General features: G+C 39.5%; 1 protein-coding gene across 2 annotated transcripts in view; it reads right to left on the bottom strand.

The window, feature by feature from the left end:
• Positions 1-23,327, bottom strand: part of DLG2 (discs large MAGUK scaffold protein 2) — a 1,019,534-nt gene that overhangs the window by 982,484 nt on the left and 13,723 nt on the right. For both annotated transcript variants that reach the window (XM_021382614.1, XM_021382609.1), the window contains exon 3: positions 22,582-22,713. In XM_021382614.1, the coding sequence (XP_021238289.1) occupies positions 22,582-22,713 (132 nt within the window). The remainder of the gene's footprint in view (positions 1-22,581; positions 22,714-23,327) is intronic.

A 23,327-nucleotide genomic window follows, 5' to 3' on the forward strand; every position in this document is an offset into this window, starting at 1 on the left:
GTGAAGAGAATGCATTTAATATTATATAAAGGAAAAAGGGAGAAATGACACTGATTTATCTGAATATGGTGGTGGAGCAGGGGACTTTGCCAGGCTCACAAACTTCTCCTTGGCTGCAGCACTGCGTCTCTAGCACCACCTGGTAGAATTTTACTACCCCACAACTTCAGTCCTTAAACAAAAAAATGAGGTTTTGAGCCACATGCCTTAGTGCTTTCTCTTTGCTCCTTACCTGTCAGTAATAACTTACATGAGAAATTAATTCTGAAGTCAGGATTTGTGCTGCAGGTAGCATTAAGATTACCTCCTGGAGCAAGGAGGAGACAAGTGTGGCTGTGCAGAGCAGGGCTGGAAACCCTGCTTGGTCAAGGGAAAGAGCACAGCAAAGACATGGAGCCTATGTGGTATCTGCCTTGGGCTGTATGACCAACCATAATACATTGCATTCTGTCATATGCATAAAACAGAGGACGTCTTCTATATGGATAGCTTTAAAATCATAGAATAGTAGAATCATGGAATGTTTTGAGTTGGAAGGGACCCTTCAAGGCCATCTAGTCCAACCCCCCTGCAATGAACAGGGATACCTGCAGCTCCATCAGGTGCTCAGAGCCCCATCCAGCCTGACCTTGAGTGTCTCCAGGGAGGGGGCATCCATCACATCTCCGGGCAACCTGTGCCAGTGCCTCACCACCCTTATTGTAAAAAACTTCTTCCTTGTATCCAGTCTAAATCTCCCCTCTTTCAGTTTGAAACCATTTCCCCTTGTTCCATCACAATGCCAATAGTTAAATTGATGGAGAATAATGGAAACGGAGAAGGGAAGCTGTGTTTTGGAGATGACTGCACATGAAGTGGGAAAGGCAGATAGAACATCATGCTGCCCAACTTAAAGTTATCATAATCACTGTACAACAAAATAGCCAGGATTTGTGTTATCAGACTGATGATTTCTCATATGTAAAATTCAATTTTTTAAATGAGAATATTTAATAACAAAAAGCTGACTTGGAGACTGTATACTTGCCTTATGGTTTTCCACACTGACCCAAAATGTCAAGTAGACCAAAAGTGATTTATGATAATCAGGCAATGAAGATTTAAGCTATATTCTAATGCAATTTAGCTATGTCTTAGCTATGTAATGTAGTTAATGTAAAATGTACATTAATTTTAACATATATTAAAATGACAGCGGTGATTTAATTTCCAGCAGTCACTGATCTATGAAAGGAGAGGTGAGGTACTGGGCCACAGCAGCTGTGTAAGCATGTTTTACTCCTGGGCTTCTCATTTTTCCAAAATCTATGTTCTGTATCTTTTGAAAGGGCATATGAAAACACTGAACAACTTATCTGTAATAACAATATTTTGTGTTCTTGAATAGAGGAAAACTGCCCCCCTCTTTCATCCCCAAGACCCTTCTCAGACTGAGATTTCCCTTCTATGAAACCTAAGCACGGGCCTCCTTAATTTAACAAAATGGGAATATCTCAGCTGCATTACGGACATTCTTCTCTTAGAAGCGTAATTCATACAATACAATCATGTGCTGCCTATGCAAATTATGCACGTACGCATATGCTTAATTTATATGAGCATTTAACTAAACTGGCATAATAAATATGTCTAGCTAGATACTTGCCGTAAGTGTGCAGCTGTCTGGAAGGAGGTATAAAATCACCATCAGTGAAATCCAAACTGCAGCTGCCATTAATCAAAGCTTTGCCCTTGAACATTCATCACCGTGATATTGCTGTGACAAAGTGGACTTTTACTGCCGTCTGGGGTGGGAAGTTGTTAATTCCTTAAAATAGTTTTCTAAGGGTGCAGGTGCTGTGAAAAAGTCAGTTTTTATGTGTGTTCTCAACAGAGCAAATAAGCAAGAGAAAGATCACCCAAATGCTCTAGAGCACTAACATTATCTGTAAAATGCTGCATATTCAAATGCTGAACTTTTGCATGGCATGTTGAAAATCTCTATTGAAAATCTTTTTGTTCTTGCATCAAGAAATTGGAGGTAATGCAATCAAAAAATTGTGATTTTTAGAGCAAATGATGGTTTTCACAACATAGCAAGGGAGGTATAAAAGGAGTTTCAGTTAAGATCAGGTTCTGTTTCTAAAGATATGCTATTCACTGTCATCTCCTCTCATCTGAAAAGACTGAAGGAGAGGTGTGCCTAAGGTCAGCAAAGGAAAGCGGAGCAATCCAGAGAGACTCCTCATGGTGAACGTGTTTAACATTGGTGAATGTGACCAACATTCACATCGAGGTTCATGGCTACACTATGAACTTTCTACTCACCGCAGTCCATTACTTTTAAAAGATTAATTTTATCTTTCCGAGTACTTTGGATTTCCCACAGTATTGAGAGTATATGACCCTCATTTCACATTCTTCACAAATGACACAATCTAAATCCACAGGGCTAACAAGCCAGCGTCCCCTTGGAACCATGTGGATCCACTAATGCTAAATTTTGTCTCAGGATTCAGATTTTTTGAACAATTATAAATTCGAATAAGATCAGTGAGGATAATTTGCAATTTCTGAGTAAGTGTATGAAGGTGCATTCTGAACATACACACCAGTGAGATCTCTTGTAACAACCTCAACACACAAGCTATGCCATGTAAATGAAACATGCTAGGAACCATCTTCTGGTACTGAGCTTGGATTCATGCTCTAAAACTTTCTGAACCTTCAGAACAGAGCAGCCACATCCACCGATTTATGGGGATGATGCTTGGATGGTGAATTTTTTTGGAGAATGCTAGTCAGAAGAGCCAAAACCGTGTCCGAAACCACTCCAGCAATTTTACAGTGTAGGTGATGATGTGGAATCATTCCCATTTCCATTTTAATACACTAATAACATTTCCAAATAGAGTTCAGCCATCAGTATATTCTCCAAGAGTGGTTTATTGGACAGTAAGAGCATGCACAGGGACAGTTAGTTAACTTGTTGTTAATTCATATACCTGCTTGCCTTGCAATGACATTGTCATGCAATCATACTTCAAGCAAACTATTGAGAATTTGTTGACTGCAGCTTCTTCTGCATTTGTGAGCCATCTGTTCAGTCCTAGCACTTGTGTATATTGCTTGTACCTATAATTACGTATATGGTAATATGGGAAAACCAGCATGACTTCACCAAGGGCAGGTCCTGTCTGACCAACATTGTTGCTTTTTTTGATGGCATAACTGCACCAGTGGATAAGGGAAGAGCCACTGATGTCACCCCTCTGGACTTCAGCAAGGCCTGTGACAGGCTGAGAGAGCTGGGGTTGTTCAGCCTAGAGATGAGAAGACTCCAGCCAGGGAGACCTGAGAGCGGCCTTCCGGTATCTAAAGGGGGACTGTAAGAAAGAAGAGGTCAAATTCGTTAGCAGGGCCTGTTGCGATATGACAAAGGGAAATGGTTTCCAACTAAAAGAGCAGAGATTTAGACTGGATATAAGGAAGAAGTTTTTTACAATAAGGGTGGTGAGAGGCACTGGCACAGGTTGCCCGGAGATGTGATGGATGCCCCCTCCCTGGAGACATTCAAGGTCAGGCTGGACAGGGCTCTGAGCACCTGATGGAGCTGTAGCTGTCCTTGTTCACTGCAGAGGAGTTGGACTAGATGAACTTTATTGGTCTCTTCCATCTCAAAAGATTCTATGATTCTATACGAGATTGGCAACACTTTATGGGACTCTATCTTACAAGAACATTATTTATTTAAAAATGACCAGATATTCTTCATCATCCTCAGTTGTGCAATCACCAGCCAAAGAGTTTTGGACTCACAGCACCACTGAGAGCCATAAAGTATATAACCTACATTTGGTACTGATCTATAGAATCTCTTGAATTTTTCAGTGCGCTATGAAAATTGTACTTCAAAGCAAAATACTGTGTTTTAGCCAAGAATTATTCTAAACCTGTTGATCAGTGAAAGCCTCCCTGAAACCTTGCTTTTTGCCCAGAATTTCTCTAATTATACCTGGTTTGGGAAGAAGTACAATCATTTGTGACACAGTACTAGTTTGATAGTAGAGGTACTGTAGCAATGCCTAATGAGCAATGGGTCTGAGACAGATGACTGATGTGTCTCTCACGTCAAGTGATTTTCAGGGAAAGCAATGAAGAGAAATTGCAATATTTTCCAAGGCACTTCTGCAGCAAAAGGAAGAGGTTCTGGCATAGCTATAACACTTTCCTTTTCATCATGACTAATTTTATATTATTATTTTTCAATCAGATGATGAGAACTGGCACAGAAGCTGGAGAAAGCTGACAATTTGAATGAGTGACAATCCTAAAAAAATGCATTAGATAATTGTGAAGAAAAGATTTCTATGCAGAAATATCCCTATCTTCCATCCTTTGGCACAGCGTGTGTGAGCCTTCTATGATTGTAAAAGTCCTGTTTCAAAGAAAAGTTCTTCCAGAAACTATAACAAATGTAAGTGCAAAGCTTGCAGAATATGATTTCCAAATCAGAAGCCTTGGCAGTTCTTGTATTTCTTTATCCTTAAAACTGTTGTTGGATGAGAGCACTTTCAAACACAAATTCTCTCACACACTTGATGCAACCACACAACACATCTCATAATGCAAGTTATTTAAATATAAGTCTTCTTTAATTTATAATCCACTTTGAAAATGTGTTTATTCCTTTGGGTCCTAATGTTCCTGTGCCTTCATCTCTAATCCTTTACTTACCACCCACACTGTTTATGGAAAGTTCAGGAGTGGGCTTTTTGTGTACCAGATGTTCTCCACTGCCATCAGGTTGTCTTGATTTAATGTCAATTCCCCATTTAAATACAAAATGTATCCATGCCTCATCATTGCAGCACTACTACTGTATCATGCCTAACAACCCCATCCTTATTTCTGCAGAATGCCAGCCTCCTCACCACATGAGAGTCAGTATACAAAGCTGCAAACATGAATACAAATCTGGTTTTCAAAAAAAGGTCACTGAAGTTCACTGCTTGGACCTCTCTTTAGTAAAGCCAACCTGCAAGGAAACAAAGTACAAAGAGAGAAATCCAGCAGTTTTCTACCTGTATGGCCTTGTTACAGGGACCTTCTCCACAAGCTACACCAGGGAAGCTGGCATTATGGAGGCCAATGCTGAAAGCAAATCAACAGCACTCTAGTACTTTAGCAGTCTGGTGTCATCCTGGGGCTGGAGAGTAATATGTGAAAGAAGTTCCCCAAAAGAGGCACAAATCCCATCCTTCCACCTCAGTTGCAAAGAACAAAGGCAAAATGTAGTGAAGATACTTAATTCACAATCTTTTTTTTTTTTTTTACTAACTGGTCCTATTGACTTTCTCCTTCAACTGTAATTATAAAAGGAAGAAGCAATCTTTAAAGAAAAGGTCATAAGTGACGTAAGATATAACAGAAATGCACTCCAATGGGAAACTGGTGTGTGACAGTAAGTACCAAGCCAAGTCTTACACAAGAACCAAAACACTCAGCAAAACTAAACAGACAGCCCTTGTACCTTACCTACCGCAGAGCTCTGACAGTGAGTTTATCCAATTAAAGTACTGGATGTTCTGTTAACCAATACTTACAGTCCTGTTTTTAGGTTACTCTAATAGTTGTTATAGTTCCAGACAAGTGGTTAATTTAAGATGCTTATATTTTAATTTGGATGGTGTATCAATTTGCATTCTCATGCCAGCACCAAGACATTTCACTTAATCCCCAGGATCACTGAGAAAGCTTTTGAGAGGACTTACAATCATAGAATCATAGAATCTTAGAATCATAGAATCATAGAATTAGCTAGGTTGGAAAAGACCTACAAGATCATCCAGTCCAACCATCCACCTACCACCAATAACCACACTAAACCATGTCTCTCAACACTACATCTAAACGTTTCTTGAACACCTCCAGGGACAGTGACTCAACCACCTCCCTGGGCAGTCCGTTCCAGCGCCTGACCACTCTATCAGAAAAGTAGTGTTTCCTAATGTCCATCCTGAATCTCCCCTGGCACAACTTAAGGCCATTCCCCATCATCCTGTCACTAGTTACAAGAGAAAAGAGGCCAACCCCCAGCTCACTACAACCTCCCTTCAGGCAGTTATAGAGAGCGATAAGGTCTCCCCTGAGTCTCCTCTTCTCCAGACTGAACAATCCCAGCTCCTTCAGCCGCTCCTCATAAGGCCTGTGCTCCAGACCCCTCACCAGCTTCGCTGCCCTCCTCTGAATGCGCTCCAGGGCCTCAATGTCTTTTTTGTAGTGACGGGCCCAAAACTGGACACAGTACTCGAGGTGCGGCCTCACCAATGCTGAGTACAGAGGGACAATGACTTCCCTACTCCTACTGGCAACACTGTTCCTGATACAAGCCAGGATGCCATTGGCCTTCTTGGCCACCTGGGCACACTGCTGGCTCATGCTCAGCTGAGCGCCGACCAACACCCCCTGCTCCGTTTCCTCCACACAAAGGACTTGTCCTTTTTAGTGATACATGAGCTTTATGCCACACACAGGACAGGGTTTCTTGGCGTGGTGCTTGGTACGTCACTCAGCTTGGTTTGTGACTCAGACACCTTAAGTGAACAGTATTGAAATTTGTGCAAAAGATCAATTGCACAGCTAGATTTGACAGGTACACTCTTTGCTGGGTAAAGAACTGGCTGGATGGCCGGGCCCAGAGAGAGGTGGTAAATGGAGTCACATCCAGCTGGCGACCGGTCATGAGTGGTGTTTCCTAGGGGTCAGTATTGGGGCTTGTCTTGATCAGTATCTTTACTGATGATCTGGACAAGGGGATTGAGTGCATCCCCAATAAGTTTTCAGACGACACCAAATTGGGAAGAAGTGTCGATCTGCCTAGGGGTAGGAAGGCCTTACAGAGGGATCTGGACAGGCTGGATCACTGGGCTGAGGCCAATAGGATGATGTTCAACAAGACCAAGTGCCAGGTCCTGCACTTTGGCCCCAGCAAGATAGATCTTGGAGGTCTTTTCCAACCTTAGTAATTTTATGATTCTATGTCTTAAGTATCTGAAGGGAGGGCTATAAAAAAGGAGACAGACTCTACAGCAGCATCTGTTGTGATGGGACAAAGGGAAATGGTTTCAAATTAAATGAGGGGAGATTTAGATTTGGTATAAGGAAAAGTTTTTTACAATAAGGGCAGTGAGGCACTGGAATAGGTTGCGCAGAGAGGTTGTGGAAGCTCCTTCCTTGACGACATTCAAGGTCAGGCTGGATGAGGCTCTGAGCAACCTGATCTAGCTGTAGGTGTCCCTGTTCATTGGAGAGGAGTTGGACCAGATGATCTTTAAAGGACACTTTCAAATCAAACAATTCTATGGTTCTGTGATATAACCTCCCAGCTAACAACAGTTCCTTCTTCTTCAGAAGCAAAGATACATAGGGTAAGGATTTTTGAGAAACAATGTCATCTCCACCCAAAAATAGATTTTTTTAAGCATATATAGCTGTAGTTTTTTTTTCACTCATTTTGTTTGCTGTTGTTATTGCTGTGTTTTGCCTTAGTTCTTAGCATGCATTTTAGCTCAGGTAAACAGGTTACCCTGCTTTCACAGAAACCATCTCTTTCCACTGCCTATGGAGAGTAAGACCCTCATGTTTGGAGGGCTCATTCCCAAGGCTGAATCAACTAAGGTGCAAATTATGTAGACCGAATCTCACCCTGCAGCTTCTTTCATTCTGTGAATAGTACACAACTGTAGCATACAAGTCATCTGGGCTTACCTCTTTGCGCATTGGCTAGCTCACAGAATGTGGAATTAAACAAAATCAGTGAATCTTCACTCAAAGATGATTAGGATAATAGCAAGCTTTGTAGACTTTTAATAGCATATCAGTTTTTTATTTTGTATTCCCATTAAAATATTGTGCTGTTGTGTGTTTATTCTAACTGTTAAGAGTCCATGAAGCTGTTTTATTGAAACACAATCACTCATATTTCGTATTATGAACAAGTACCACCCAAAGCAAGACTGGCAGTGAAAAGTCTCATAGGTGGCAGCTCCACTCATAGAAACACGTACATTTGTCCAAACTGTAAGAGAATAATCACCAAGTGTGTAAAAAGAACAATTTATAACAGTGTAAAAATACGGGACTACATACTTGTTAATGATTTCTACACCAATTATAGCTTATCCTCCTCACCTAATTTCATATCTTTCAATTACTAATTGCCAGCCTCCATTTTCTGCCCTACTCTAGGTTGATATCCTATCCCACTTACCACAGTGAGGATAACAAAACAAGAATATGACCTTGACTGCTTCTGAATTCTCTTCAAGAGAATGAACTCAGACAAAGCTGTCCATTTTCACTTGAGCCTGACAGCCTAATACTGGGTGATCTCATGGTATGATGTAAGCTTTGGATTCCTCAGCTGCACTTCTCTTTCAGTCGAAGGCTCCTGTGAGATCTTCAGTCAGTCACTAAAGCCTTTGTTCAGACCAGCTGGGTTTCTCACTCTGTAAACAGAAAGTCCCACCAAAGCCAAAGGGCATGACAGAAGTACAGTACTCCCTAGGGACTGCTGTGCTATTTAGGCATGGACATTAGACATCTCATTCTTACCAAACACACCTACTAGAAGCTACTTAGGGGTCAAAATGGAGACACTGGGCTGTAGCCAGATTCTGGGTTAGGGACAAAGACACCTAAAGCCTCTTTTTGATGAAATGGGGATAGTAGTATCTCCCTATTCCAAAGGTGGGCTGTGACGCTGTAGTCTACAAGATAAAGAGGCACTCCTCTGGAGATAATCTACATCTCTCACACTGACCTAATATAACACATCCATTTTAGAATGCTTTATATATTCTGTGTTATGGGGAAAAATTAGCAGTATAAAAGGGCCTTTTAATTGCTCATCTAATTACGATCCAAACAGAAAAGCAGCTGGAGTTTCCATTCATAAACATCTTGCTATGATTACATGACAAGCAAAAGATTTAGACTTTCTAATAATAATTAATTACTGAGCATAAAATGTAATAAAGTCTAACAGGGTTTCTCTATATTGCATTGCGTTAATCGCACTTTTTCACATTGCCAACTACTGCAAAATGCAGTGCGTGCAACTAAGTGAAGAGTGTTTTTCTCAGGTTGAGCACCTGCACCTGCAATTATTATACTTTTGGAAAGTCCATCCTGATTATTTAAAGATGACAAGAGATATCAAGTCAGTGTTATAACAAGTTCTGTGTGATTCCTCTCAAGTGCATTTAGTAACTGGACAAAATGGCCCGGGAAAAGAGCTCTAAATAAACAAATAACACTGCACAACTACAGTACCTCTTATCCAAGGATTTCACTGCATTTGATAAATATTAATTAACTCCCATACTGCTGCTTTGAAGTAGGAAAGGGATATATTTAAGTATCTTCATTTGCTGCTGGAATGCATTCCCTCTTTCCGTTCTTGAGTGGGATGCAGCAGCTGTTTAACAACATGCATGAATATTAAACAAGGGTTTTAGAGAAGAAGTAAGGAAAAGTTAATCCAAAAGAAAGCCAAGAGGGATTTACAAAGGTAGAAAGTGATTACTTAAAGCAATGGCCCCCAAACTTTGTGGATGGCTTAGTTCTCCTTCGGCCACCTCTGTTTTAAATTTAAATTTGCTGTGGCTTTTAATAAGACAGGAGGATTTTGCAGGCAGCTTGTCACCTCTGAGCTGCAGAGAGGAATACCAGCACAAAATCTAGGCCAGAATTGGCAGAATCCTGCTTTTATTCTGACAAAATGAGTGAGGGGACTTAAGCGATCACAGTAATACAAGATTTTGCCTTTGTATTGCTGAAAGAGGATATGAATGGGATAATGGCTTTACGCTAAAAGACAGTAGTTTTAGATGAGATATAAAGAAGAAATTCTTTACTCAGAGGGTGGTGAGGCCCTGGCACAGGCTGCCCAGAGAAGCTGTGGGTGCCCCATCCTTGGAGATGTACACGGTCAGGTTGGATGTGACCCTGAGCAGTCTGATCTGATGGGTGGCAACCAGCCCACGGCAGGGGGCTGGAACTAGATGGGCTTTAAGTTCCCTTCCAACACAAACCATTCTGTGATTCTGTGATTGTGTGAACTCAATAAACAAGGATTCAATAAACAAGTTTTTCCTTTCTCTCATTGTCTAGCTGTTGATACCTTATTCTCAATACGTCTCATGCAGTATGGGGTACTACACTCAGCAGCAACGGTCACCATCTAGCTCAGGATGAGCCCAAAACTTTCCTTTATCATGAAACAACACAAATGATTTGTTTTTGTGATAAAAAGAGAGGGCATTCAAATAAGATAAGCATAATTTTAGTAGCTAAGTTTACCTACAAATTTTTTCACTGTTTCAATGCTCTTTTTTGGAATGAGTAAGGAAAAGGAATAGGTATTTTGCCAAAGGTATCTCCAGAGAATCATTCTAGTAAATATGTCCTTTATGCACTTTGTCCACTTTGCATACAATTTCTATATGCTCTTACAAAACTATATTTGAGGAATTTACCAGCTGGCCTATTGTGATGGGCTATCCAGATTATTTGCTTAGTTTTACACCAAATCTACATCAGTGCTTCCAATTTCAGTATCGGGATTACATTAACAGCTTAACTTGTGCTTAGTTATTAACCAGAAACAATTCTGGCTGGCAAACCAAACATTCATCTTAATTGAAAACATCATGCTTTTCTTTTTCCATCAAATTAATAAATGAGGTCACCAGCTGGTCATTGGTTTGGACTTAGTAGGCCTAATGTTCCTTGCATGCTTTATCATAAAGCTAAAAATCTTTGACATAGCCAGCAGATTGTATGAATCCTTTGTCCAGCACTGGCAGTCTCTTGTAACCAAAATGCCTCCAAAAAACCTAAATTACACAAACAGAATCGTTTTCTGAAGCAAGTCTCCCATATTCACAGCCTTTGATGACAGAATTGGGACCGTGTTATTAGATATGTGCTATGGAGTAAAGGGGTTTTCCACTTGACATACATTAATGAACCTGTGGCCCAAAAAGAAGCTTAGGAGTGTGGGACTGATGAGTCAATAGTGAGGTGAACTGAGAACTGGCTGACTGTCAGAGCTCAGAGGGCTGTGATCAGCAGCACAGAGCCTAGCTGGAGGCCTGTAACTAGCGGTATTGCCCAGGGGTCAGTACTATGTCCAGTCTTGTTCAACATCTTCATTAATGACCTGGTTGAAGAGATAGAGACTACCCACAGTAAGTCTGCTGAGGATACAAAGTTTGGAGGAGTAGGTGACACACCAGAAGGCTGTGCTACCCTTCAACAAGACATGGACAGACTGGAGAGTTGGGCAGGGAGGAACCTGGTGAGGTTCAACAAGGGCAAGTGTAGAACCCTAAACCTGGGAAGTAATAACCACATGCATCAGTACAGGTTAGAGGCTGACCTGCTGGAGAGGAGCTCTGCAGAGAAGGATGTGGATGTCCTGGTGGACAACAGGTTGACCATGAGCCAGCAATGTGCTTTTGTGGCCAAGAACGGCAATGGTATCCTGGAGTACATTAAAAAGAGCGTGGCCAGCAGGTCAAGGGAGGTGATCCTCCCCCTCTGCTCTTCCCTGGTGAGGCCACTGTATCCAGTTTTGGGCTCCTCAGTTCAGGAAAGACAGAGAACTGCTGGAAGGAGTCCAGCAGAGGGACACAAAGATGATGAGGGGCCTGGAGTATCCCCCTTATGAGAAAAGGCTGAGAGACTTGCAACTGTTCAGCCTGGGGAAGTGTTGTAGTAGGCGTGTCACGCCTGAGAAGACTGAAGGGGGAATCTTAACAACATTTACAAATATCTAAAGGTTGGGTGTCATGAGAATGGGGTCAGGCCCTTTTGGTGGTGCCCAGCAACAGGACAAGGGGCAACGGGCACAACAGCAACACAGGAAGTTCCCTACAAACATGAGGAAAAGCTTCTTTACTGTCAGAGTGACAGAGTTCCCAGAGAGGTTGTGGAGTCCCCTTCTCTGGAGACACTCAAAACCCTTCTGGACACTTTCCTGTGTAACCTACAGTAGGAAACCTGCTTTAGCAGGAGGTTGGGCTCAATGATCCCCAGAGGTCCCTTCCAACCCGTACAATACTGTAATTCTGTGATTTACAGAACCTGGTACATCAGCCTGCAGTACGGATCTTAAATGGACTTATTCGTTTCTCCATTAGCAAATTCTCCATGCTAACTTCCTGGAATATTTATGTTTACCTAAAACTAAGCAAATTTACTAATTCAGCAATAAAGATCTGCTCGTCTTTGTCAGTATTTGCTCTTCTATGCATTTTCTATTGCCTTGGAATTAGCAAGGTCAGTACTACGAGGCTGTTGCTACTTGATAGCTACTGAACTAACACAAAGAGATGTTGCTAAAAGATGTTGCACTCCTCTGTGTGTTTTATTTGAAACTTATTTTGAATAATTCCAAACAGGTAGCGCGCAACAGTTGGAAGAGCATTACAAAAAATCTACAATTGTAGTTCAAGTCACTGGGAACTCATGAGTATTCATGGGATAAACTTTATTGAAAAGCATACCTGTAAGACCCCTTACACCGTTCAACAATGTTTTCTCTGATCTCACAAGAGCGCTGGTGAGACTTGAAAGTCATTATACCTTTCTGTTAAATAATCTATAACATTTTGAAAGAAAAAACAATGTTTTCTCTGGACAAACTAATGCCAATAGATAAGTACATTTGAAATCAGTGTTACCACAAGATGTCACTCTAAACTTTAGAGAAAGGTTTTGACTACTTTCTACAGAAAGAAAATTTGCTTTTTTCCAAGTGTATTCATTTCTTTCAAAATTGTGCTTACAAAATGTAAAACACAAGTTGCTTACAAGGAAAAAAAAAGCCTAAACAGACATAAGAAACACAGTCTACCAGACCAAAACTCATTAGAAAATAAATCCTCTTTTGGCCGGTTGGGTATGAAACAATTGACAGAATAAAACCAGAGCAGTCTTATGTTTTAGATAGAGGTTAAAGAAGAAAAAGTATGAAGTTACAGTTTTATCAGTTCAACACTAGAGATTAAAAATAATTCCATAAAGCAATTCTGTGTTATTGATATCAACTCACGACGGAATCTGTGAAGTATTTACAATCTTAAAGTCTAGGAAATCAGAACATAAATTTAGCTTCAAAACACTGATACGGTTGTGAAGATAATTTTCTAAAGTAAGAAAGTGTCACAAATAAAATTTAAGTATATGATCATCTCCTGTTTTTCTCTTTGTTCTCAAACCACAATGTAAATTCAATATACCCACTCAATATACCAAATAGGCCTGCCTTGGGGATTCTGTCTGATCAGCCTTCGCACCATTTGTCACAGGGGCTGAAAAGCTGAGAAGGATAAGAAGATTTCTTGAAGGTTCTTTCGCTTAAGAGCATTAAATGCCACCCCGGAGAATTAGATTCTACCTCTGACTGTTGCAGAGTCTCAGTGATGATGGGGAAGTCACACATTCTATTTTTCAATCACCTATCATATGATCTTCATGTTTATAGTGCCCAAACTGAGACATCAGGACAATACTGCTGGAATAATGATAGTCCTTGTTGCAGGTGGAGCTGGGGTCAGACATACTAAGTATTGTGTAAACATACAAAACATCTCCAGTCAGGCTTCTAAAATAAGCAGATGTTTTTCCTTCTATTTCTCAGGGCTTCAGTACCATTTCTACAGCACAGTAAATAATGATGAGAAAGCAATGGATTAAGTGTTGGCTCAAAAGCTGAGCACTGCCTTGTCTGCATGCTAAACAAAGCTGGATTTTTGAAAGAAAACAATATGAGTGGAAAAAAATAAGAAGTATCACACTGTGTATGGAGGGATCGAACCAGGATAACAGATGCTACCTTTGATAGAACCATTAAGGTTGGAAAAGACCTCTAAGATCAAGTCCAACCATCCACCTAGCAACACTACTGCCCACAGAACCCTGTCCCCATGAGCCACATCTGCATGGTTCTTGAACATCTCTGGGAATGTTGACTCCATCACCTCCCTGGGCAGCCTTTCCCATTGCCCAACCACTCTTTCAGAGATGTTTTTCCTAATACCCAACCTGTTATAGCACCGTTCAATCACAACTCTAATTCTGTTCTTTTCACACTTTTTTCACCTACCACATCTGAGTAACATAACACGATAACAACAATAATAATTAGAGTTACTTCCTATTTCAAATGCCTGAAATTTTATATAATATTGCCTTAATAAGCTACAGCAGCAGAAACTCAAAACCACACACCAGTGATGACAAAATTGAGACAATGAAGAACAGATTTAGACTAAAGAATGTCATTTAGACTTCTTTGAAATGATCTGAGACATCATGGTGGTAGATCAGGCTGACAGAGCCAAAATGCAGTTGCAGAAAATGGACCACTCCATCGCAGAATAAACACACGATGGGACCGAGGAACACATTTTGCAGTATTTCTTGTCAAAAATTATTTTAATATTCCCCAAATCCCCAAAGTACGAAATCATACCTGAGCAAACTACAGTAGAAGTTTCAGAGACATATGACATCCACAGGTAGCAGTTACTATATATGTGTGTAGTATGTGTATATATATCTCTCTCTCTTACATGTACCCTTATTTATGTATATATAAGAATATATGTACGTATGGGATCAACTAGTTTAATGCATCTTACTATCAGTGTCCTGTCTTAACTGCTCTTAAGTAACTTGACTCACTTAAATCAGAGCTTTTCATTGACTTCCACGACACTGGAAGCTCCTCACAGACAAGGTTAAGAAAACCAGAGTCTTGGAATTCCATTAGTCACAGCAGTGGCACCAGGCAACAAACTTGGCTCGCTGAAGACAACTTTAACAACTATGAGGTAGATCACTCTCCAAGCCTAAAATATCTCTATGATTCTAAAATTACCGTGCAGCTTCTTAAAAAGTTGTATCTAAATAAAAATTAATAAAAATGACACCATAGTCAAGTTTAAAATTACTCCAGAGACCAAAACAGTAGAGAGGGGGAACAGCTCAACTGACAAAAGTGAACACCAGGATTACTGATGGAACAGCCTGCTCCGGATTATTTCCTTCCAGTTTATTAGTAGATGAACAAACTACATTAGTAAGATAAAAATCCAGTCTTTATTTAACACAAGAAAACATCATCTATCTCATTATCCTTTCATATTCCTACAGCTTGAAAAAAAAAGAATAAATTATTAAAAATAAAACCAGATTATCTAAATGCATCTCTTAATTATTTGTCTCTTGTTCACGTCACAAACCAATAGGAAAAGGCGATTCCTACTTAATGCAAAGAAAAAGACAAGCTCCACACTGGGACAGCAGCCATGCAGCAACAGCTGCTGCAGCTGCATTTTATTAATTCTCAGTACACATGCAATTCATATAGCCAAGACACATTTAAAAATGGAAAAAAAAAAAAAAAAAAAGCACTACAGGAACAAAAACAGCTTTTATTCCTTGCTGGATATTGAAAACTAACAAGCTCAATAATTACCACATTGCTCATATTAAAGACTCATCTTACGAATGGTTTTGCATTTCAAATGAGAAAAGTCCACGAAGCTCCTGAATTCCTTGGCTGAGATGTAAATTCTATCATTCTTTGGTTAAAAGGCAGCAAAACATGAGCAGAGGGTTGCATTAGGATTACAAGTGATTATGTATTACCTAGGTTGTATCAGTGCTGTAATCAGTTTCTTCCTGTACACAGATAGGCTGAGAGTCAAAATACAGACCTGGGCTGGGATGCTGAATTTTTCAGAGTACATCAGCATTTAAATCCAAAGTTTTTGTTCAATTCTTTAAAGAAAAAATCAGCAGCAAGGATGAGATTCCAATCAAAATTCCCACAAGAGGTATCAGAGCTTCACTTTTGGGTTCAGGTCTAGTCATTCACAATCTTTTAATACTTACAGTCTTTCAAGCAAAAATTGATTAGAGGTATCCATATAGGATTCCCACATCTTCCCAAATGCATATTCACACAAAGGCAGAGAATAACAAAGTTACTTCAATATTAAGGACTTCTTGGGGAAGATTCTCTCTGGGCTATTCCTATCTCCTGTCTTGGCTAGCAAGAACAGCAAGCACCATGCCTTGGCTCTCTTGCACCCTGCAAGTCCCACAGGAAAAATACTGCAAATACATAAATATTTATAGAATCATAGAACAGCTTAGGTCAGAAGGGATCCCAAAAGATCAACAGGTCCAACCTTTGTGGGAAAGGAAGCCTAGGAGAAATCATGCAGCATCCTCCTCAAGTGTCAGCTCCTTCACAACTGTGAAGACTCAGGTTGGATATTAGGAAAAATTTATTCTCAGAAAGAGTGGTGGGTAATTGGAACTGGCTGCCCAGGGATGTGGTGGAGTCACTGTCCCTGGAGGCATTCAGAAAAAGGGTAGATGTCACACTGAGTGACATGGTCTAGAGATGTCACAGGCATGGGTTAATGGTTGCACTAGATGATCTTATTGGTCTTTCCAACCTTAATGATTCTATGATTCTATCAACAACATTTCAGACCTCAAGTAAAACTCTAATCTCTGCATATCTTTGGTCTGATTTCTCTATAGCAATGTGATGTCTGTCTGCCAGTTTTCACCAACTGACTTCAAATGCTCTTCTCAATGCCATTGCCATTTGGTGGAAGTGAAGCCTCAACTCCCCAAAAGACTCTGCAAGGGTGGGGTGAGCCAGGAGTGAAATGAAGATACTTCAGGGGAAATTCCACTGCTATGGGATGAGAAATAGCCCTGGGACAGAACACATAGGAAACTGGGTACATTAGATCTGCCATTTTTTTGGAATAAATAACTCACACATGTTGTCAGGTTTTTGGTGGAGAACTGCAAGGGTTGGTCCCATCAGCTGCCTGAGTTCCAACCCCAGCTCATAAGAAAGAGATCACAAGGCTTCAAATCAACCCAAAGGTCTAGTGCTGCTACCTTTAGCTCTTCGGAGAGCAGAAATTTGCTTACTAAGAGAACTGGATTTCAAGAATAAAAGCAGCTGCAGCTGTCTTCAGGCAAAACAAAAGCTGCTCTTGAATTTAAATTTCTGTTCTGTTCTAATTTATGCTGCAACAAAGAAAGATGCCAGTTTGGGAAAGTAGGACTCTGTGAGGAGTAATAACAGGCTTCCCCATTGTCAGAGATGTCATTTGAGTGCTTCTCAAATGTGACAGAGCGAAGGGTTTGTGCACGTATTTTGTGCTCCTCAATGTTTGTAATAGTCTGAGGGAGTTTCAATATTTTTAGATACAGCTACAGAAGAATCTTTATTTCTCAATCAGGAAAGGTCTGAATATAAATCTCTGGAGGAATTGCTCCAAAGCGTGATCCAAGGCAGGCGAAGTCAGTGGGAGTTTTTCTATTGCCTTAGTGAAAGCTGGATCCAGGCCCTTGGAAAGAGAATTGCCTCATGTCCCTGGGCCAGATGCAGGCTTGGCTGGGCTGGATTAACTCCTCAGGAACTCAGTGTCATTACATGCGGTGAAATGGCTTGATATGACCTCAAACCAGCTCGCTGGGATTAAGTCTCAAGAACAATGACATATGGGATCAGTGACCTTACATTCAAGAGCAGTGTAAGTATCTAAACATGCTGAATACCTTAGCAGGGTAAAAACATCTACTGAGAGCAAGCCTGGCAGGTAGGACTAGATAGCACTCAGTTGTTCTTTCCTATTGAAAAATCTCCCAGTATAGCAGCTCACCTTTTATGTCCCTAAAACACTGACACAGCAGTAAGTGCTGAGACATGGCTCTTTTTGCAGATTGAGAAAGATTGGTAAAGTTTTTATCATTAGGCATGAAAAGAGTTATCCTGGTCAATAGAACAGGTTGCCTTACTGCTTCCCTAGAGAGGGCACTTAATGGGTAACCTACAGAGAAGACAGCTCCAGAAAATGCCCTAAGTGAATTTCAGCCACAGCCCACAGCTTCTTAGACACCAAAGTCAATCAAACTAAGGCAAAGCCATTGGAAACCACGCTCTGCCTTCTTCATGCTCACTGTACTAAGTGTTTGTCTTGGTCAATGGCTATTGTAATTTTTAACTGGTATGTACCTTACTAGTTTAAAACATCCCAAAATAATTAAAGCAAACTGGCACTTGCTGAGGGTCTGTTAAAGTAATAAATGGCTACATTATATGACCTCCTTATACACCCTATTTGTCCTATATCACACTCTAGTAATGTGGAGGATCAAAAGTTATAAATTCTTGGAAGTTTGGATACCAATATAGGACTGCTAAGTTATAGTGCCACTAAATGTACACAACATTTTTATAGAAAAATAATATATGAATACAGAAGAATAATCTCCCTTCCTTTATAAACTGTTTTAAAAGACACTGTGGCTCTTTTAATACAGATCGTTATAACAGGGCTTATTTAAGGTGAGCTGCATGGGGTAAAGAGTCTAAAAAAACCTGCTTACTAAAACTATGAAATTATATCCTAAGTCTCTAAATACAGGCTGTGTCACAGATGATCAGTGAATTATGCAATCCTTCCAGTAGTGTTTACTACAGCAACTTCTAACACAGGCAGTTTTATTATATTCATATTAATTTGCAGTAAAATGGTCCGATACTATTATAAAAAAAAGATGATGTAGATTGCATGTGAAAATTTGCCAATTTAAAATTCTGGCAGAGTTATGCAAGCATGAGAAAAAAAGGTAAGACTTGGTTTCAAAGTCCTCAGGAAATACGTCATCCTCTACAGACTGGGTTTATCCGAATTTTAGAAAAACCTATCGAGATTAGTTTGTACCTAATACTGCCTAAGATGATTACAGCTATTTGTGGCACTTTAATTCCTGCTAGAAACAAAATGATGTTTTAGAGAGATGTATCTAGCAAAAAGAAAACAAAAAAAAAAAAAAACCAAGCCCCCAAAAACCCAACTCTGACGTAACCCTCTTTCATCCATTCGCATTTCACAGAACAGCCCCCTAAGCTGTCAAGTGATGCACTTTCCTTAATGAAATGACGACTAGGCATATATATAGCAGAGGATTTTAGAAATATATTATACTAAACCATGTTTTCTTCATAAAGAACAGAACTAGAAAAAAAAAACCATGTTTTGTAGTTTTGACATGTCCAGATGTTCGTTATTACTCTCTTCCCTCGTTTTCCTCTTTTTTATCTCTGGGGCTGCAGGATGCCCATGATGAGACAATCCTAACAAATGAAGCTTTTGGACTTCTGCAGGTTTCATTTCCTTTTCCTTGGAGGGTTACTTCTGAAAAAATAAATGTCCTCATCACAACAACACATGCTACAATTTGAGAGGATCCCATGAATTTAACGCTTTGTAGCTAAAAAGCCAAAATCCTTATGAGCTCCTAGGAACAACAGTACCTTAACTCCTCTTCTTGCCATGCACAGAAGGATTAGTACAATCTTTTTGGTGAGAACAAAAAGATTGTTTTTGAGAAAAAACAAAAGATTTGTTTTTTGAGAACAAATCTGGATTTTCAAAGAATTGTGTTTGGGCCACTTGAGTGTAACAGAGCTCTAAAGACTGAACTCCACATGTCGCTTTGAAAATGTGCCTCTTGGCAACTAATTCAGCTGTAACTCAACATAGCAATGCTAACAAGAAGTCCAGCAACAAGAACAGCCTAAAGGGAGAAGGAGATGCTTTGAACCCAAATTAAAATGCAAAAGTACAATCCATCAATAATCCTTTTGTAAAACACAACATTTTACTGCCATCTTTGCTGTCACTTCATCCATGCATAGAATGTGTTTATAAAAAATACTGAGTCCTTACTTTTCTCATGTCACTCATAAATTCAGTGGTCAGTATTTCTTAAACACATGGAAGATTAAAAATATACATATATAAGATGCACAATGAGAGCCCAAGTTTAAACATGGCTGGTAGAATCAAATCACATAGGCTTAAATTTCAGAACAAAAGGAAGCCAACAATATATCAACTTCGGTGCTCAGATTTGAAAAGTACCTCTAGCTCTATTTCTTTCTTTTTATTGGCTCTTGTAATACTCAGAGATATCCTGCAGTTTTTTAAAGAATTTTGGATGCTAAACAGAGTTGAACACAGGTGTAAAGGACAGGGATGGTTACAACAGCTGAATTTGTTCATAAAGGAATCAAATTCTACTGAAGCTGCAAGACCTACAAGAACTGAATTTGGAACTTAAAATAATACTAATTTGTGGCAGGAAGGATTGGGCATTATGCGTTGAAGTTAACATTTCTGTAAAAAAAAAAAAGTGTTTTTTTTTGTAATAATTACAGCTTAAATACTCAAAAGGTCATTGAATTCCCAATAAAACCAGACGTTTGACCATTGTACAGATGAGATCAAGTTCTGGAAAGTGCTGAACAATCAAACTCTGAAAATTATATCTAATCATGATTAGGAACTTAAAAATGGATGCTGTCAAGACTGATAGACATTCTGGGAATATAAAAGCAAATGTACCTTAGTCATAGAGAAATTAAAATGAGACCAAGAGCTTTGCTTTCAGCATATCTTTGTATTGTCTGAGTTAGAAGTTAGTGGAAGAAACTATGATGGGAAGCTAAAATAGATGTAATGGAAATGTTGTTTTTTTTTTTAAAAGAAATATTATGCAACAACATCACCACTGATTTTGTAATAACATTCATCATCCACACTTCAAATGATGAAAATCACTTGATGAACACTCGTTCATGATATTCCAGAATCTAGACCAACCAAATAGCAAACCAAATGCAAGCATGAGAAACTCCAAACATGTCAGGCTGGACATGGCTCTGGGCAGCCTGGTCTAGAGCCTGGCAACCCTGCACACAGTAGGGGGGTTGAAACTAGATGATCATTACGGTCCTTCTCAACCCAGGCCATTCTATGATTCTATGTTTTGCAATTCTCAAATCTCTCTTATAAAAAGAGGATAAGGAAAAGACACCCAAGAGGCTACAAATTAAAATTTTATCTCGCTTTCATACCACTGTATTCCTCAATCAGTTATCACGCCAATAAAAATATTTTCTTTGGTCTTTAGATTCACCCTTAATGTAGCTATAGTCATCTAGTCATTTCTGGCATATTTAATACACCAGAAGTATTGCAGCGTAGCCACACATAAAGTACATGCGTTGCTACAACACTTTGAAGGATTAATTCAAAGTATTGCAAAAGTAGATGTACAGCTAACAATGCTTCTGAGACTTGTTATCAATATGAGCTTTTATATTCATAGTTATCTTCATGAAGATAGTTCTCTTTTTTGGTTCAGTTCTATTAATCACTATCTCATAAATAGTGTTCAACACTAATTTTTTTAAATAATACATAATTACAATTATGTAGTGTTTATAAAAGAATGCTAAATAATTTATAGAAGCTGAGGGAAAATACAAGTTAAATAGTATCAACATTAATTCAAGTTACAAGAAATGCTGGAGACTGGTAAAACACATTTTTCATAAATTTTATAAATAAATTAAGGAAATTCTTCCCAGACCTCCTTCATCTTCACAGATGCAGTGTGATATTGATGTGCTTCTACTTTTATGATGTATAACCAATTTTTTCCCTAACTGCTACACTTTGTGGCTCCGCAATGTGCACAGTTGGTACTCTGGATTCAAACAACCAAAACTTGAAGGTAGATGTGGTTCAACAGCTGTAATTTGCGTTAAGAAATGCTCCCTTCTACTAAATCTGCACAAAGATTACACGCTTTTGTGAAGGAATGAAAAACTGATGAGATAATGCAATGTGAGTAAGAGGGACGAGAGAGGCAGAGCAAGGATGACATAGCTATTGTCACCATGTGCCGGGACTGGCAGCACATGCACTCATGGTAGAAGGGACAAGAGGGATGCTACAGCCACACGGGTAAGTTCATGACCACAAGAGCATTATTTTATATATTATAACTCTAGGAGATCATTTTACACAAAGCTCCAACACACCAAGTGCTCCATTTGAACATAAGCTGTCATTTACATGGTGAAAGAGGGACCCTCAAGTAAATGGAACAAAACTGAGTGATACACCAACTTGTCTATTTGAACATTGTCATGGGTGGGAACATTCAGCCAAAGCTTCATTGTGTCCTTGAGCAATTTTCTTCACTAATTTCTGAGCTTCTCTGGCAGACACTTTTCATAAAAACATAATGCAAAACACACAAAGGTTTTAGATGATATTTTGCACCAGCAAAATCTATGGAACTGTTTACCTGTGTGGAGATGTAGCTTCACCTTCAACTTTGCATAAACAATTACACCCTACTCTTGTTCGACAGTTTCCATTAAACAAAGGGAAAGGGCAAGGTTTAGGAATAACCACTCAATGCCCTATTTTGCATCATTTTTTGTTGTGAATTCCCTTACAATTAATAAGGTGATACCTTTGAAATATCTGGACACTGAGTTTCCTCACAAAGCACCAGGAAGGATCACCTCAACACAAATTAAATAATGCACAGTAAGAGGAAAGTTACTACGTCTGACCTAGGTCTGGCTTCAGGAGCACACGTGTAGCATTAAATATTAGTACCTACCTAGAAGTGCCTGAAACAAGCTGCTCTTAAAGATGCCCATCACCTTCCTGATGGCTTTTTTCAGTTGTTGCTCTTCTGGCTTCCTCAGTTTTTTACAATATTCTTCCAGCAGCACTAGAGCTCGGTCAGTATCTAAAAATGAACAAGTACAAAGACAGTTTTTATTGACTCAGGGAAGTGTCTAAATGCCCAGATACTGACCCCATTTCTAAAGGCGTTGTTCACACATTGAAGGAACATTTACACCAAAAAGTTTTGCATAAGGTGCATGCCATGAGCAATACAACATAAGCAAAACGGAGAGAATAACCCAACACTAAAACAGGAAGATAACTGCATATCTTTTGAATAACATCTACAAGTGTTTAACTTTCATTTATCCAAAACCAGCTGGAAGTTATGGGTTTTGAACCAAATTACAATTTGCAGAAGCTACATAATTATAGGCAATAACCATTATGGATATTTGTTCAGGAAAACTGGCCTTAAAACATATTCAGAGAAGACATGAAAGTCTTTGCTTGGCATCTGAAGCATTTGATTCTCTGCTCTCTGAATAGCAAATGTGTATCTGAAAGGCAGGTGTCCAAGAGGGCTATTTTTGTTCCCTCTATACATATAATCGCTATCCACCTCTTTGGTTAAAAATGAGACTTGATGACAGACTTGCATTCATGTGCTGGCTCAAGTGTAGCAATCCAGCCTTCTGTAGGAGTCCAGTAAAACAGAGCTCTCTTCTTGCTGCC

This window comes from Numida meleagris, chromosome 1 (assembly GCF_002078875.1).
Source record: "Numida meleagris isolate 19003 breed g44 Domestic line chromosome 1, NumMel1.0, whole genome shotgun sequence".
In the NCBI taxonomy this organism is placed as follows: Eukaryota; Metazoa; Chordata; class Aves; order Galliformes; family Numididae; genus Numida; species Numida meleagris.